The sequence below is a fragment of the Bacidia gigantensis genome, assembly GCF_019456465.1.
Source record: "Bacidia gigantensis strain McMullin 20006 chromosome Unknown contig_278, whole genome shotgun sequence".
Classification (NCBI taxonomy): Eukaryota; Fungi; Ascomycota; class Lecanoromycetes; order Lecanorales; family Ramalinaceae; genus Bacidia; species Bacidia gigantensis.
In genome coordinates, this window is record NW_025408606.1 from 1,237,298 (window position 1) to 1,253,213 (window position 15,916).

The 15,916-nt window shown below is 49.5% G+C and overlaps 4 protein-coding genes across 4 annotated transcripts; 2 read left to right on the top strand and 2 right to left on the bottom strand.

Annotated features, from left to right (window-relative positions):
- Positions 1–533: 533 nt before the first annotated feature.
- KY384_007857 (uncharacterized protein) lies at positions 534–1,514 on the top strand (the record flags this gene model as incomplete). Its single annotated transcript, XM_044816346.1, has 1 exon — positions 534–1,514. The coding sequence occupies one exon, from the start codon at positions 534–536 to the stop codon at positions 1,512–1,514; it is 981 nt and encodes a 326-aa protein (XP_044666986.1).
- Positions 1,515–3,065: 1,551 nt separating this feature from the next.
- Positions 3,066–3,998, top strand: KY384_007858 (uncharacterized protein; the record flags this gene model as incomplete). The annotated part of the gene is made up of 2 exons (XM_044816347.1): positions 3,066–3,561; positions 3,631–3,998. 2 exons carry the CDS (start codon positions 3,066–3,068, stop codon positions 3,996–3,998), a joined length of 864 nt encoding a protein of 287 aa, XP_044666987.1.
- Positions 3,999–5,182: 1,184 nt separating this feature from the next.
- On the bottom strand, positions 5,183–12,365 carry KY384_007859 (Type I Iterative PKS; the record flags this gene model as incomplete). Its single annotated transcript, XM_044816348.1, has 5 exons — positions 5,183–6,048; positions 6,100–7,271; positions 7,332–11,338; positions 11,386–11,496; positions 11,550–12,365. 5 exons carry the CDS (start codon positions 12,363–12,365, stop codon positions 5,183–5,185), a joined length of 6,972 nt encoding a protein of 2,323 aa, XP_044666988.1.
- Positions 12,366–14,207: 1,842 nt separating this feature from the next.
- Positions 14,208–14,847, bottom strand: KY384_007860 (uncharacterized protein; the record flags this gene model as incomplete). Its single annotated transcript, XM_044816349.1, has 2 exons — positions 14,208–14,732; positions 14,785–14,847. 2 exons carry the CDS (start codon positions 14,845–14,847, stop codon positions 14,208–14,210), a joined length of 588 nt encoding a protein of 195 aa, XP_044666989.1.
- Between the last annotated feature and the right edge of the window lie 1,069 nt (positions 14,848–15,916).

Below are 15,916 nucleotides of genomic sequence, written 5' to 3' on the forward strand. Positions count from 1 at the left end.
TGCAAATACCCGCTTATAGTGGGGGTATAAGTACAAGGTGGGGCCCAGATAGCTCTTCGTTCCTTCATGCAACAGCCTGACCAATAGTTGTAAGGCAGCCACTGTACCATGAATCACACATCACTGACAGCCAGCAGTCAACAACAATGTCAAGTTGGCCAGCAGTAATGGATGAAACCAATCTGCGGCTCAGAGCGTCATGCAACGCCTGCAACGAGTCCAAAGTACGGTGCAGCCAGCAAAAGCCCACTTGCGCCAGGTGTGAGCGTAATGGAGCCGATTGCGTCTACGGTCTTTCACGAAGGACACACAAAGACGCCCCGCCCATCTCGAGCACACCATCGCAGCGGGGAGGAAGGCAGCCGCGGCCAGGAAGGCCACCGCGACAGCAGCCCAACGGGGACTCTCGAACCAACTCCAGTGCCAGTTCCAACACCAATTCTAGTGCCAGTGCCAGTACCAACAGCAGTACCAGTAGCGGTACCAATAGCCACAGTAGAAGTAATACAACGCCTCGATTCGACGGATTTGCCATGCCCGACGAACCGGCCGATATCCCCAATAACAATGCAGATTTCCTCCCTGATTACATGTTTTCGATGGCCCCTGAACCCGACTCTATGCTCGCCGCCCAGCTCCTGGATTTCAGCAGCCTAGTCACCGACAGCACTAGCAGTACCAATATGCCGCCCGGGCCATTCTCAACACCAGGGTTCGACTATGCCAACCCCAAACCCTGGGGACTGGGCTCCCTGTTCGGTGCAAACCATAATATCGACCCCATCGACATGGGCGCGAGCTGGACCCTGAATGGCGAGGGCGAGTGTACTTGCCACGCGGGCGTTACAGAACTGCTGGCGTCAATGCGCCGCGGCGGCAGTAACCACGATCAGCGGCTCTCGCTCGACGCGCAGCTCGTCAAGATGAAGCAATGCATCCTGGCGTCGGAGACATCCATGGGATGTGCGCACGGTCGGGAGGACTCCGAGCCCATCCACATCATGGCTGTCGCCATGCTCATCGGTTACGTCATTGACGACTTCAAGACACTCGCCATCGAGTCCTCGCCGCGCAACTCAGCGGCGTCGTCAATGACGTCGTCGTCGGCCGCAGTGGCCGATATGGCGACCATGGGAGTTTCTGAGAGGGGGAAGAAGTCATCAATGTCAAGCAGGGTTCCCACTCCTATCAGTACTAACATGTCAATGGGAGGCTTTCTGGAGCCCCGCCTGTCGTGGGGCGTGCTAGAGCTAGAAGAGGACGACGAGATGGATCTCCGGCAACGACTGTATCTGCTGTCTTTTCGCAAACTGGAGAGGCTGCTGTCGCAGCTGACACTGTATCTAAGGGATCTGCACAATGCGTGGGCTGGCCTTCCTGACCCGTCGCGGCATACGGCTTTTGTGATTGCGTGCGGTTACACGCGTCTTTGGCTTGAGAAGAAGGCCGGGGATGTGAAGAGGCTGTTCTCCGTTCCTGCGAGAGATGATGCTATGGATTCAGCGCTTGGATAAGCACTGAGTTCCTTTCAGCTGAGACGTGCGATTCGGGATCATTGAATGTACGATGACGAAGGATGAATTAGCTGCTTATATACCCAAATTACCTCGGTTCAATGATGATCAAGACGATTCATAGCTATAAGATTGAGTTGTGAAGAGGCATGATAGCCGCAAACTGCGGAACTCGCCACCCAAAGACCTACCAACAGTCAATTTCGAGGTGAAGTATCTTATGCCTGTATTTGAACAACCTCTCCCGTTCATTGACTTATTGGCCAAGTCACGAACCTGATACTCTCCCATTGACGTAGGGGCAAATTTTGTGACTGAGAAGGCACCTTGATAGGATCTGAAAAGAATTTAGAGATTGGTGGACCGACGAAAACCATGTACTGATCGAAGGTGCAGCGTTCAGTGCGTAAATAATATAGTATCGGAATGAAACCCGACTTCATGAAAGTTCGTAGGGGCCAAAGATGATTGATTCGATTTGAATTTGTAGCAATAAAGTTAGAAAGGAATACTCAAACATGAGAGTTCAGTTGATTTTAAGCTTGGCAACTGTACCAGGCTTGATAATTTGAATAAGATGCGTGAAGATGGAGACATTCATCTCTTCAGGCTTTTCCTGCCCGTCGTCTGTGGAACTCCAGCCTGAGGTGGGGGAACTCTGTAGGTACTTTAAAGGAGATTCTTCCCATATGAACCAAATTAGAAAGAGCTTTATTTAGTGTATAAATCACATCAAGCTTCTCAAATTCAACCGGCATTTGGTTATACCATAAGCAGCCCGGTTTCAGCTCTCGTAGATCTCATGTCTTCTCTACTATGCGCACTTAGACTCAAGGGTAACTATGGCAGTTTTATGATATCGAAGATAGCGGTGAATAAGTCATTGATGTCGATTCAGTGGCGTTGTCGAAGGTGTTGAATACTTCGCGAGCCTCGATACGCCAGATATTTTCTCTAGGGGCCACGTATGAAGTGGATGTATACTTATTTTTATGGAAGTTGTAGCTGATTGATGTCTGTTTTTGAACATGGATCTTAATTTCTTAGTGAGATTTAGACTTTTTCACTATGATGTACAAATACTTTGCTGCTGCGAGAGGTAGTCATCGGTTAGATATCGCTTAGAAGACTCCGACAATAGAAGGGAGAGAAAGATTTTAGTAGATTCGCATTTACCAAAGCATCTGCTTTATTGATCTGAAGTTGAAAGAGACACGATGAAGAGAGCTTCTCTCTCAAGTAGCTAGCTCTACATAATGGACGCCACAAAAGCTGTATGTTATAAGTATATCTACCTCCTCTAGGGGCATCATATAGTTTGAGTTTCCAAGAAGGTTCAATGCATACGAGGCGCCAAAAAATCTACCATTTCATCCCATGACTCACGACCGTCTTCTGGTATATAAAAGCCTACCTTTCCTACTTGAAAGAAATGGCTTAAGACATGCTCTTCACCCTGACGGTCACTAATAAGTACAATTCTTCATATCTGCCTGTCATTGCGAATATATCAGGAGAAAGAGCTACAAAATACGGTCATACAACGTTACAATGAATCCATTCCTTTCAATTCCAGAAATGTATGAGGAAGAGATGCGAGAACTTATCAGGGAAAGAGAAGGTCTAGACGACAAAACAGGCCCAAGGAAGGCACCAAGAGTTAATACAGTCACGTTGTTGTTCCCTGAACACGGCAGCGAGGAAAAAACAGGGGCGCTCAAACCAGAAGAGACATTAGAACAGTACCACAATGAACGGCTCCAACAAGGGTTAAAATATGTCACCACAGAAGCAAAAACAGATATCATACCGCGAACGCGAGTATTCCTCGAAATTGCCCAGTGCGCTTATCAAGTCGCTCTACAAACGAAGACCAGAAGTGCTTGTGCAGTTGTACAGGCAATGGATAGCGCCTATTATTACCGGCCTTGTTTCTTCAAAGCTGCCTCGCCACAAGATAACGAATGTTTAAGTCTGGAGTTGAAATTACGACGCTTAGAATTGTCCGTCAATTATCTCGATTATTCGAATCAAGATGATAGTCCTCGTGCAATCCTAAAGGAAGCAGCAATCGATACAAGGGCGGAGACTTTTTGACTCGCTCATGCCAACATAGACGATCTCAAAAATCGTCTTTACATCAATTGCGATATCTTGGGCATCGACCCAAACCACATGCGAGAGCTCATCAACGAATATAACAAGAGAAATGTAAATCTTGGTAGTCAAACGGCTGAACACATCACGAATTGTTACTGGACCGATCTCGCGATACAACTTAGCCGGGATCTCAACGAGCTGCTTAATGTGTGCTCGGACCGGGCTACTGCTGAGAAATACGAAGAGATCATACTTGGCATCCAAGCGGAGTATTTTGAGGATATTAGGGGGTTTCCTGATCCGCGACACTGGTGGCCGAATGGTAAGGCAAGAATGTTGACGACAGAAAGATACGGAATAGAAGGGCAAAATGACAATCAATAGGGTAGGAACGACACTTGATTCTTCCGGTAAGCGAGGAGGCAAACATCTTGATCGACAGGTGATGCTACTAATCTTGCCAATAGCCATGGAACATAGAAGTAAGATTGTAGGACATCTTCCTCCTTTAATGCGTCACAAACAGTTTCAGTAGCCCTTTCGATAGGCTGATCCACTGCTCAAGAGTCACTGTTAGTGGCAAAATTCACAAATTGATATTCAACTTTCAATTCAAATTAGACTAGATATTCAGCATCCTGAATCGTCTGAAATGCTAGCACTATGTCAAAACCACCCAAAAAGTTGGCACTTGAAATATAAAATCTCACTGAAAAGTTGATTGAACCCCAAATTGTACTACTAGCAGATGTTTTGACCCTTAGAAATGGCACAACTATCAAGGATGTTGATTGGCCGATCTGTCTTGAATACTACCCTTTCACCAGGAAGGCTACTAGACGTGAGAAGCCGGCGAGATATCGATTAGAGTCTCAGTAGCTAAGAATGATTAAATGCAGGATGATGACTTTGAGGCCTATGTCCACGGTTCTGGGAAAGAATCTCTCGCACAAGTTGCAAGTCTTTCCTATCAAATCATGTCTGCTACCTCTTCATCCCTTGGAACCTGCTTAAGAAAAGACCTACGAGTATCTCAGGAACAGGGGAGCGCTTTAACATCGTATTTTCAAAGACCACTCATGTATAGTATATTGGCCTTTGCAATTTCGTGATGCGAATGCATTCTTCTTGCATAACTGCCGGTGGTACACGGCGGTGGCTATGCTCGGCTATACCTGCTGAAGCGTGTACTTGAATCCAAGTTTCATAACAGAGTGATGAAATTTCGATCAAAATTGCATTGTGGTCAAGAGCGACTTCCCCATAGAGTAGGATTTTGCTGTTGCCATCGACGTTACTGTGGACCGTGTACGGCTTCGCGCTTGAACAATCAAGATGTCTCTACATCAAAGCCCCATATGTAAACCTTTCTTTATTTAATGCACCTGTATCACCGGGGAAATTTTCGAAGTTGCTTCTGTTGAAATCTAAAAACTGGAAAGAATGAATAGCGTAGCTCTATAACTCTAATAAAATTACACATCTCGACCAACTTCGCCACCAGAAGCTCACGCTTGACCGCTAATTTTCATATACTCCATTAAAACGAAATCCCAATTTTTTCCACATCACGAGGGCACCAAAGCCTTGGGTAAGACCGTGCTTTTAGCTGCCAATTTCGCTGCGAAGATCGATATTGGCACACCAGCCAACACGTCGAACACCGTAACAGTAGTCTTGAACTCTTTCAGCGCCCAGTTCATTAGCTCAATCGCCACCAAACTGTCGATACCATAACTGTGCAAGAAGCGCTCGGTATCAATCTCTTCAACAGGCATCTGCAGCATCTTAGCAACTTGCTTGACGAGTGCATTGGTGACAGCGGTAGCTGCCTCCTCGAGAGATTCCGCTGCTGCGATGAGAGTATGTGTTGGTGCTGAGGTAGAATCGGAGGCAGCCCCGCCAGCGCTCTGGTTGCGCATGCCGGTGAGAGCCATGACGCTGAAGCGCTTGCTGTCGAGGTAGAAAGGAGGGTCGATTCCTGCGGCGACGGCACTGCCACCTGTGGCGAGACCAGTCATGACTTGCGGCCCACCTGTACCTTGGATATCGCCCTCGATGGCGCGTTCCATGAGAGCGTGGAACTCGGGCTCTCGAATACCGTAGGGCTTTTCCCAGTCTCTCAAGGTCTCTGTGATGCCGGTCTCTGCTAACACACCAATATCGCGCATGATGCCGAGATCGACTGTTGTGGCGCGCAGTCCTTGAGCACGACGGTGATGAGCTAGCGCGTCTTCGTAGGCTCCCGCGGCACCATAGTTGGTCTGCCCACGGTTGCCGTAGACGGCGGCGAAAGAGCTAAGGGAGACGAAGAAGTCAACGTTGGGAAGACGTTTGGATAGGTTCCAGCTGCCTTGGACTTTTGGACGTGTGGCCTCAAGCCATTGCTGGTGCGACATGTTGACAAAAAGGGTGTCACGGAGGACCATAGCGCCTAAAAACGGAATTAGTCAATGATTAAGTCTCAGTGCTTTATGGTCCTTACATTGGAAGACACCACGAATAGTGCCAAGTTCTTTTGTGCATTTGGCGATCGATGCGGCGACTGCGCTGTCGTTGGCGACGTCGCACACAAGCGCTTGTACCTGGACATTGAGGTGCTCGAGGTCGTGGACCAATTCCTTTGCGCCGGCGGATTTGGCGCCAGATCGGGACAAGAAGCAGATTTTTCGGGCGCCGAGCTCAACCAATTTCATTGAGAGACTCCTTCCAAGTCCTCCGAGGCCACCAGAGAGCACATAAACCCCTTCAGGGTCGAGCTGAAGGGTACTCCTGGGGGGTTGGACAACCGGTACGACATCGTCGTCGCCCCAGGTAAAGACCTGCTTACCCAGATACTTGCCCGCCTGCATCTGACGCAAGGCACTCTCAACTTCGGAAATAGGGTGGCTGACAAGCGGTTCAATCGGCTTTGATATTCCGCGGCGGAAATAATCGAAGGCGCCCTCGACGATAGTGGCAAGGGTCTCTGGCGTGCTCTCCTCAAGATGATTGAGATTGAAGAAAGAGAACGTTGCATCTTGCTTGAACGGATACATGTCTAGGCCCGTGTTGGCAAGGATATCTCGTAGACCGATCTCGATAAAGTAGCCAAACGGAGCGATGCAGTGCCACGTTTGGCGAAGAGCTTCACCTGCGAGTGAATTGAGGACAACGTCGACACCACGCCCTTCTGTCATGCGTTTGATACCCTTTCCGAAATCGAGGCCTCGTGAGTTAAAGATGTGGTCGTCGGGGATCCCATACGTGCTACGAAGTAACTCCCTCTTGGTATCAGATGAGACAGTTGCGAAGATTTCCATTTCGAAGTGTCTCGCAATCTGAATAGCTGCTTGACCGACTCCACCAGCAGCAGCATGAATGAGGACTGACTGTCCTTTTTGAACTTTAGCCAGCCGCACAAGCGCGTTCCACGCTGTACCATGGACTGCTGGGACAGAGGCAGCTTGCTCAAAGGTCATTCCCTCGGGTATCAAGGCGCAAAGCTCTTCTCGAGTACGATGAATAGTTCTGTGCGAGCCGTGACCGTATACTGCCACTCTATCACCGACCTTGAAGTTCGTTACATCACTGCCAATCCGACGGACTATGCCAGCTGCGTCAAGACCGAGTTTCGAATCGGGGAGCTGGCCCATCGCAGCCATAACGTCACGGAAACTAGGGTAGTGTTAGCTTGCTAATATATATGTTTTCTTCTTTACGTGAATGATTACTTACTTGATTGATGAAGCCTTCACCTGGATCTCAACGTATTCAGGCTCAAGCACTGTTCCAGCAGATTCATCCAATACCATACAAATTGAATCGAGCATGCCTGGGGTCTGAATGCTCATTTTCACACCGAACTGTAAGTCTTTCAGGGGCATATCAGTGATATTACGGGCTGTGCCGGGAAGCAGGTCATTGATCTGATCGTTCAAAGCAACGTTTTCTTCGATACGGCTAACGTGCAAGAGGTCATCCTTGACTGAATACTCGTCCTCTTCAGACTCCGAATTGAATGCAATGCTAATCAACTTAGCCAGGCGAGGGGTGGAGGAGAGAGAAGCCCCGCCGGCATGGAATGTGCGAAGAGATAGACCTGGTGTCTCGTTGCGTACGACTCGTGTCAGGCCATCAATCATACTCGAGCTCGGGTCGTCAAAAGCAGTGACCCAGAAAACGCCTGCCGAATTTAGGAGAGTTTCCTTGATGTTCTCGAAGTCACTCTCGCCGAGGTCCTGAAGGATAGATTCCTGTAACTCGAGTAGGGAGATACATGTCTTGCCTGCAAGTGTGGATACGTCAGAGCCCCAAGAAAATGTATCGATCTCGTAACCATCATCCTGGAGAGTTGTGCTAACATCAGACGCCACTGCTCGAGCCCTATTGCTTAATTTGGCGGGCTGGATGAGTGTGATGCGATCCGGGTCAGCATGCCCGCTTGTACCATTGCTGCTGTCGCTGGGCAAGCTCTTCTGTCCTATGACATAACTGTGTTCTGCTGAGTGGAAAACTTTCGTGCGTATTTCCTTAGCATATGATCTTGACTGGACCTTAGCGACAGCATTTTTATCCGCATCAAAGCACACCTTGCCGCCGGGCTTCAGAACCTTCGCAATGTTTGAGAGTATAGTCTCTGTGTGTGAATCGAATGAGCTGAGATCTGATAAAATGACCACATCGTAATTTCGTTCTTTGAGCGACTCTGATGAAAGTTCCTCAGTGAAATCTAGGGACTCAATGATGGCATCCGGGGCGCTCTCATCTAGCTTGGTCTTCAACTCAGCATCTCTCCATGTGATAGTGACCTCCCCGGTACTAAGTATGTTAGACAGGTCACCGCTAGCAAGCAGGGAGGAATCGTTTGCGATCTCTAATACTGAGAGGGCTGGATTTGAATGGTGAAGGAGCTTGACATATTCGGCCACCTTTTGCGTCCCTTTATAGGGAGCAAGAGCCCGCTGAAGTTCATCAGCCGGCAATAGGTCAATGGCAGGCCTCCACACTAGCTCGCTGGTGATGGATTTAGGTAAAGCCTGTGTGTTGCCTGCTGAGCCGCCGGCGACCTCGGCGCATAAAAAGCCCCGAATATTGACAGCCGGAAGATGTTCATTGTCATCTAGCATGGTGATATCAGATTTGAGCTCACGGAAGCCATGCTTCGCCGACGTTGCAAACCCGGGGAGCTTGACTCCTGGGGCCCAGGGAATGTAGGCAGAGACGATGACCTCGTCAATCGACTTAGGTACCATGGCCGTGAGCGGGTCGTCACCCATAATGGCAGCAAATGCAAGGTGAAAAATAGCATCTAGAGTGCCTGGATGAATGAGGTGAGGTCTGTCGCAACCTTCGGGTATCGAAGCGGGCACGTCTGGAATCTCCACCACTCCATAACTCTTTCCGTTGCCATTGCGGACTTCGCGGACATTAGCAAAAGTGGGGCCGTACTGCAAACCAATTGTGTCCAGATCATTGTAAAACTCTTCGGAGTCAATCTGGCTGGTGCAGGAGGCTTTTGCTTCAACGTAGTGATCCGTCAGCGATCGTAGCTTCAGCGCCTTCTCCTGACCGGCCTCGGAGCCTGGGGCAGGCTCATGCTCGACGATCAGCAGACCAGAGCAATTCTTAACAAGCGTCTTGCCATCAGGCGAGCTGGTGACGGTAAATTCGGTCCATGTGGATGACGAATCACGCGTACTGGCCAAATGAGGCCGAAGTTGAACAATGCACTCCACGTCGGCATCGGCGGAGATTATAGCAGCTGCGGTCAATTGGATGTCACGTAGTCGGAAATATGATATCTGCTTAGATGTGTCGGCGATTTGTGTAATGGCCTCGAGGGCCATAGCAAGATATCCAGCCGCGGGATAGAGGACAGTGCCTTGAATCTGGTGATCGCCAATCCATGGCTCTTCTGCCAGGCGAATAAAACCCCGCCAGATATATTCACCCTCGCCCATGGCGGGGGCAGGTGCACCAATGAGGCTCTGTTTGGGACGGGGTCGATGCAAAAACTCGTTTTCAACGCGGCTGTCATTATAATAGCGCTGGGCGTGCTTCCATGGGTAGGTAGGAAGGTCGAACAGTGGCGCAGCGAATTGATTGCTGGCGTCTCCGTTGACCTGCTTTATGTCCACTTCGTAGCCTTGGGCCCATAGCGCGCCAGCCAGGTTCAGGGCCGTTCCTACCGCGTTTTGATTTCGAGAAACAACTGACTGGTACGGAATGTTGGTGATATTGCGTGCCTTGAGCGTCTGCGTCGTCGGACCTTGGAGCGCGGAATGCGGTCCAAGCTCAACCAGCAGGTCGACAGCGTTCTCGTCTGCGCGTTTGCCGTCCCTCACTGGTCGTAACATATCGTACATTGCGTCGGCAAATTGAACAGGCGAGACGAGATTACGCACCCAGTTCAGCGCCCCCAACTGCTCGGGCTCAATGATAGAGCCCTCGACGCTAGAGTGCATTGTACAGTCTCCAGTTGGATCCAAGGGAACAAGGTCCGCAAGAAGCCTATAGTAGTCTGACGCCACCGTCTGCATATGGGGGGAGTGGTATGCAGTGTCAACCTGAAGTTTCCGTGCGAATATATCTTCTTTCTGAAGCATCTCAAGCAGTTGTTCAATGCCAGTGGTATCTCCAGAGATTGTCACGGTAGTAGGCGAGTTCACACAGGCCACCACCAGCTCACCCTCTGTCACCTTAGCGATCCATTCCGCGGCCTTCTCAGGAGAGAGACTAGCCGCCATCATAGAACCTTTCAGGTGGGGAGATTTAGTCTTCATCTTTGTAGAAAGAATACCACGGTAATAGGCCACCCGCCATGCATCTTCTTTGCTTAAGGCACCCATAGCGTAGGCCGCCCCGATCTCACCGCTAGAATGGCCAGCAACCGCTGTAGGGACAATTCCCCACGTTCGGAGGAGGTCAACCAAAGCAACTTGCAATACAGTGCACAGCGTCTGACTGAACTCAGCCAAATGTAGCTGCGAGCTCGATTTGCCCTTCTCCAACTCTTCTACCGCGGAACGAGGCCATTCACACACCTCCTGCAGATAGCGATCGGCCTCATGTACACGATCTCGGAAGACGGGGTAGGCCATAAGCTCCATACCCATTCTGGGCCATTGTGCTCCTTGGCCAGTGAAGACAAAGCCGATCCGAGGCTGTCGAGAGGACTGCGCGACGAGGGCTGGATTTTCGTCGTCATTCAGCGTCTCAGCAAGCTGATCAGGTGATGATGCAACTGCGTATGTCTTCCACTGGAGTTGGGAGCGCCGATCACTCAAGGTGTATGCCAGCTGCGAGAGGAACTCGTTGGTCCCCTTGTTGTCGCTCTCTAATTTGGCACCTTTGTCCACTGCGTATTTTGCCAGTGGCTCTTTCACGCGCTTGAGTCCCTCCCTGTCCTGAGCACTCAAAACAAATAGTCGCGGTCTTGAGCGGTCTTCCGGAGTAATGTGCGGGGACGTGGTAATTCCTCGTCCTTGGAGGTAGGATGCAGCATCGTCAACGATGGCATGAGCATTGGTTCCGCCATATCCGAACGAATTAGTACTGACGCGGCGCACGCCGTCAGTAGGCCATGGCGTAAGCTGTCTTGCGACCTGGAGATTCCATTCGTCGAACTTGATCTTCGGATTCCCCTTCTTAAAGTTGATGCTGGGTGGAATCATCCCAGACTCAACAGTCAGAATGGCTTTAATAATTCCGGCGATACCAGCAGCTGCCTCAAGATGGCCAATCTAAATGGAGTCAGATATCAACTGCGAATAGGAAAAATTGGACATACATTTGATTTCACTGAGCCAATGATGAGCTTGTTCTTCGATGTGTGGGTCGAAGCAATTGTCCTAGCTAGTGCTGTTGTCTCTTGGAAATCGCCAGCTTGCGTGCCCGTTCCCTAACAACTCAATTAGCCTCAATGGTGTGACCACGACAATGAAGGTGACCTACGTGAGCTTCAATATAGCTAGTGTCGTTGAAATCCAATCCTGCCCCCCGATAGACATCTGTGATGAGCCTCGCTTGCGCATCGGCGCTCGGGACAGTAAAACCTTTCGTGTGCCCGTCTTGGTTCGAGCCACTCCCACGGATGACTGCTCGGATAGGGTCGCCAGCTGAAACTGCGTCGTCCACACGCTTCAAGATTACGCATCCAAAGCCTTCACCTCGACCGTACCCATCTCCAGACTCGTCGAAACTCTTGCATTTTCCATCAGGCGAAATGAATCCCTGGTTTGAAAGGCTTGTGAACCATTCAGGATTGAGTAGTAACGAAGTTCCGCCTACGATAGCGTAATCAGATTCTCCTGTCCGCAAGCTCTGACATGCTAGATGCAATGCCACGAGACTAGAAGAGCACGCCGTATCTAAAGTGAAGCATGGGCCTTGCAGATCCCACAGCCAAGATATGCGTGCCGACAGTGCAGTCGTAGGTGATGCTGTTGCAGTGTTGGCAGGGAGATTATCTGGGTCCCGAATCATGCCCTCTCTGTAGTCGCTAGTAAATGATCCCATGAACACACCCGTTCTAGTTCCAGCAATCTTGTCGAGGGGCAGACCAGCACGTTCTAGGGCTTCGTATGCAACCTCCATCATGATTCTCTGCTGTGGATCTGTGGCCTCAACATCGTTCTTTGGTAGGGTAAAAAAATTTGCGTCGAACTCTGATATATCCTGCTTTAGAAAATGGGCCCCTTTAGCTCTGGTTGCGCCACGGTTCTTCTTTTCCGACCAAAATGCATCTATATTAAAGCGCTCCTTGGGCATCTCTGACCATGCCGCTGCAATCCAAGGTCAGGCTTAATTCTATTTGGTGCTAAATGCTCATTAGGAAAGAAAGACTTACATTTCCCGTCACAAATGGACTCCCAGAAGGTATCAAGGGTGTCGCCATCACCAGGAAACCTACATGACAGACCTGTCACTGCCACAGAGTGACTGTCTGTATTCTTTATCCCCCCCATCTTTCCTCAGAGAGAGTGTTCAAGAGCAATAGCAAGGAGAAAGGATCGGCTGGTCCAAAGCAGGGTGGTAGGAAGAGAGAAATAGAAGACTGTTCAGACCGCCCAGTACTTCTACCATCTGAATAGTATCTCGACTATCAGATTTTCAAAAAGCGAATTCGAACGTGTAGACTCGCCAACACAGATCACAGGGGAATGTAAAACGAGTATACTTTACCTGGATAAGTACGATCTAACATACTTGGAGCAGACAATTTCGGTGACTGCTCGGGCAAATTACGCAGTTTTTCGTGTCCGTTCTAGTGCAGAGAACTGTGGCTGGAGATTGTGAGTAGCCCAAGGGTCCTTTACCACGTTCTTCATCTTTCTCAAAACTATCACTTGGCTTGTTTCATCTATTTGGCTAACTTTCACGCCACACTGGCGAAAGAAGACCCGCCGGGCGAGAAGATTCATGACCGACCCCCGAAAGATGGCGCAGTAGAGGGCTTGTATGGATGAGAGCTGCCCAGATCCTAGTGGTCGCAGGTGTATGGTATTCTGGCGTTGGCAGTCGCGATACCAGGGTCTAAACAAATTCAATCTAGCGTACATCACCGAAATTCTTCACCGAGATTTATTCCCGATATGTATGACCGAAATTCCTTACCGATTCTCTTACCAAGACTTTCTGGATGACGTCCCTGGCCAGGGCCACTGCCCAACGCTCGTCAATAAAGTTCCTCGTCCGACCGTACACGAAAACGTGGTGGTTGGTTGTGCCAAGTCTTAAGGCAGGCTTAAATCCGAGATTAACCCCGATATTTACACGAAATTTATTTACTTGTGAGATTATGTAGTTCATTGCCCTAATCCATTGTAGATTGATGAGTCATTTTGGTCTTTTCACAAGGACCAGCAACTTATGATTCCCCTTTAGTCTATCGAGATAGCACTGTGCTCCTGGTTACTGCTTGGCTCGCACCGCCACAGTCAGGTGGATCGCTTTCAACACATCTTCCTTTCCACCATCCTTGAAGTAGTGTGAAGGGATTATATCATGTCACAGCATTGTATCAATTTTATGCGGAGGCCAATTCTAGATTTAAGCTGGCAATGAGGACCAGGAACGAGCCGCCCCTGACTGTGACTTCCAGTCAGGGGCCTGCACCACCTAGCGTGCGAACCATTGTGGGCCTGGACATGAGAGTAAGGATTGTTACAATAGTGACTATTCAAAATACTAAAGTTGCTACAATATAGCAAGCCCTTTGAATATAAGAAGTTGTTCTCACCCCCGTCAATTTCCATCTCTTGTGCCAAGTTGTGCTGCAACAGCAATTCGACTTGTGCCATCCCAGTTTCGTCACAGTTGTTGACTCCTTGTTCGCTCAGACACTTGACTTATTATTCCAAGAATTGCCATGCAGATAAGGTGCCATCAAGGCATTGTGCTCATCATTTAAAGGCCAATTCTTTAGGGTCCCTCCACATAGTGCACGGATTGTATCGCCAAGCACCACGATTTCGCCTACCAAACCAGTGGTGAATGATGTAAGGCACAAAGAATGGAACTGACGGGAAGTCATGCATACCGCCTTCGAAGGTCCTGTCAGCGGTTCCAAACACAAGGGGGCCGACTCGATACTAAGACAAAGTCAGTGACTTAACAGACTCGCGCATATGTCAAAGTATTTCTAACATTGTCTGTGGCCATAAGCTCTTTTTCGAGACGCTGATAAGCTTGGCGTATACTCTTGCTGTCGTATTTGTCAAGACCTCGCAGAGTTTCAATCTCGTCATGCAAATGTTGGCCTAAAGGCTCCGCAAAATCTTCGATGAGCTCCTTGATCTTCTGTCCGTTATAGTCTTTGGGAGGACAAGTTCGAACGTGTTCCTGAAATCGATCGAATCCAGGCGTGAATGCTCGATGCTGCTCAATATTGCGCTCCATGATTCCGTTGACTTTCGTTATCTGCTCTATGTTTGGAAAAAAGATATTTTCTTCGGAATCATGGTGGTGGTGCATTGATTCACCCCAGCACTGGCAATATGTGAAGAAATCTTGTATAGCATCTAGGTCTTTGGGTGGTATGTGCGACGCTTGGAGGTAGATGGAGTTCAACCCTCGGAGAATGCCGTTGTGGGCAAGTGCCATCTGCGTTGCGACATAGTATGCTGCATGGGAAGACTAAGGTCATATTGAGCGCTGCAAAGGCTATGCATAGAGACGACAAACATACATCTTTGGAGAAGGGATCAGTACTAATGAGAGCATACGGCTTATCTGCCCACTGAGAAGACATGCTAGCTCGTCTAGCAATATTACGGAGCGACGTCAATTCAATAGCAGCAGGGCAAATTCATAGAGTCCTTCAACACAGGCAACCATTAGTAAGCTCGAATCCTATCATTTGAAACGCCGAGGAAAGAACACCGAACACAAACAGCTGCGAGCAGTCTCCGGAACTCTACAGACGAGGACTTAGCTGCGCATTGGCAAGCCACTTTGACTGTGAATGTGTGACGATGTTGTCAGGCTGTAGTTGCTTACTGTGTGGTTGTTTGTCCAGGTCAATAGTCAGACTCCAAGACCCACGAATCAGATTGCGGGGCAGTCATCACCTGTGCGATGATTGGCTCATTGAGCCTGATCCCTGCATCTAATGCTGGTGCTCGGATGATAGATGTTCCGTTCCGAGATTGCCATCATTACCACACCCAAAATTGAAAAGACGAGTGGACCAGCACGTGCAGACAGCGTCCTTCCGGTGCTCAGCGTATCTTTCCACACTGTACTCCACTTCCATCCCGACTGCTGCAGAGCAATCGCATCAGCATCATGTTTCCCGAGGATCATTCGGGTATGCCTTGCCTTGCTCAACCTACGGCCCGGGGCTTAAGCACTCGGTAAGCCAAAGTAATGTGGGGTCCACGACTCTCCAGCATTGCCACGTGCCTAGGCGAGAGCTAGCCTGGCATTAGGCAGGTACAGCAGATCAAGATGGGCCTGATTCACATGGCGGATCATCTAGTGTCGGGCCCAAGGTTCGGCTTACCTAGTCAGGAAACGTCGATGGTCAATGCTAGTGGTTTCAAATGGACCTTCGTCTCTCAGCCGCGCTTTGGAAAGGGGAGAACACGCGTGGCGCAACGTGACATTACTATCGGGGGTCATCTTTTCGGGAATCTGTGTGGCGCAAGAGGACGATGCCTTCGGGGAATCACGTGAGGCGAATATCTGACGCTGTACGAGGTGGTTGGCTACCATCAGCAAGGAAGAAAAGATGTCGGGGAGCGCCAGAACAGGAAGACGGTTCCGGTACGGCGGTACCAGAACATCCAGAGCTGAAACTAGATAAGCACTTAGGCTTG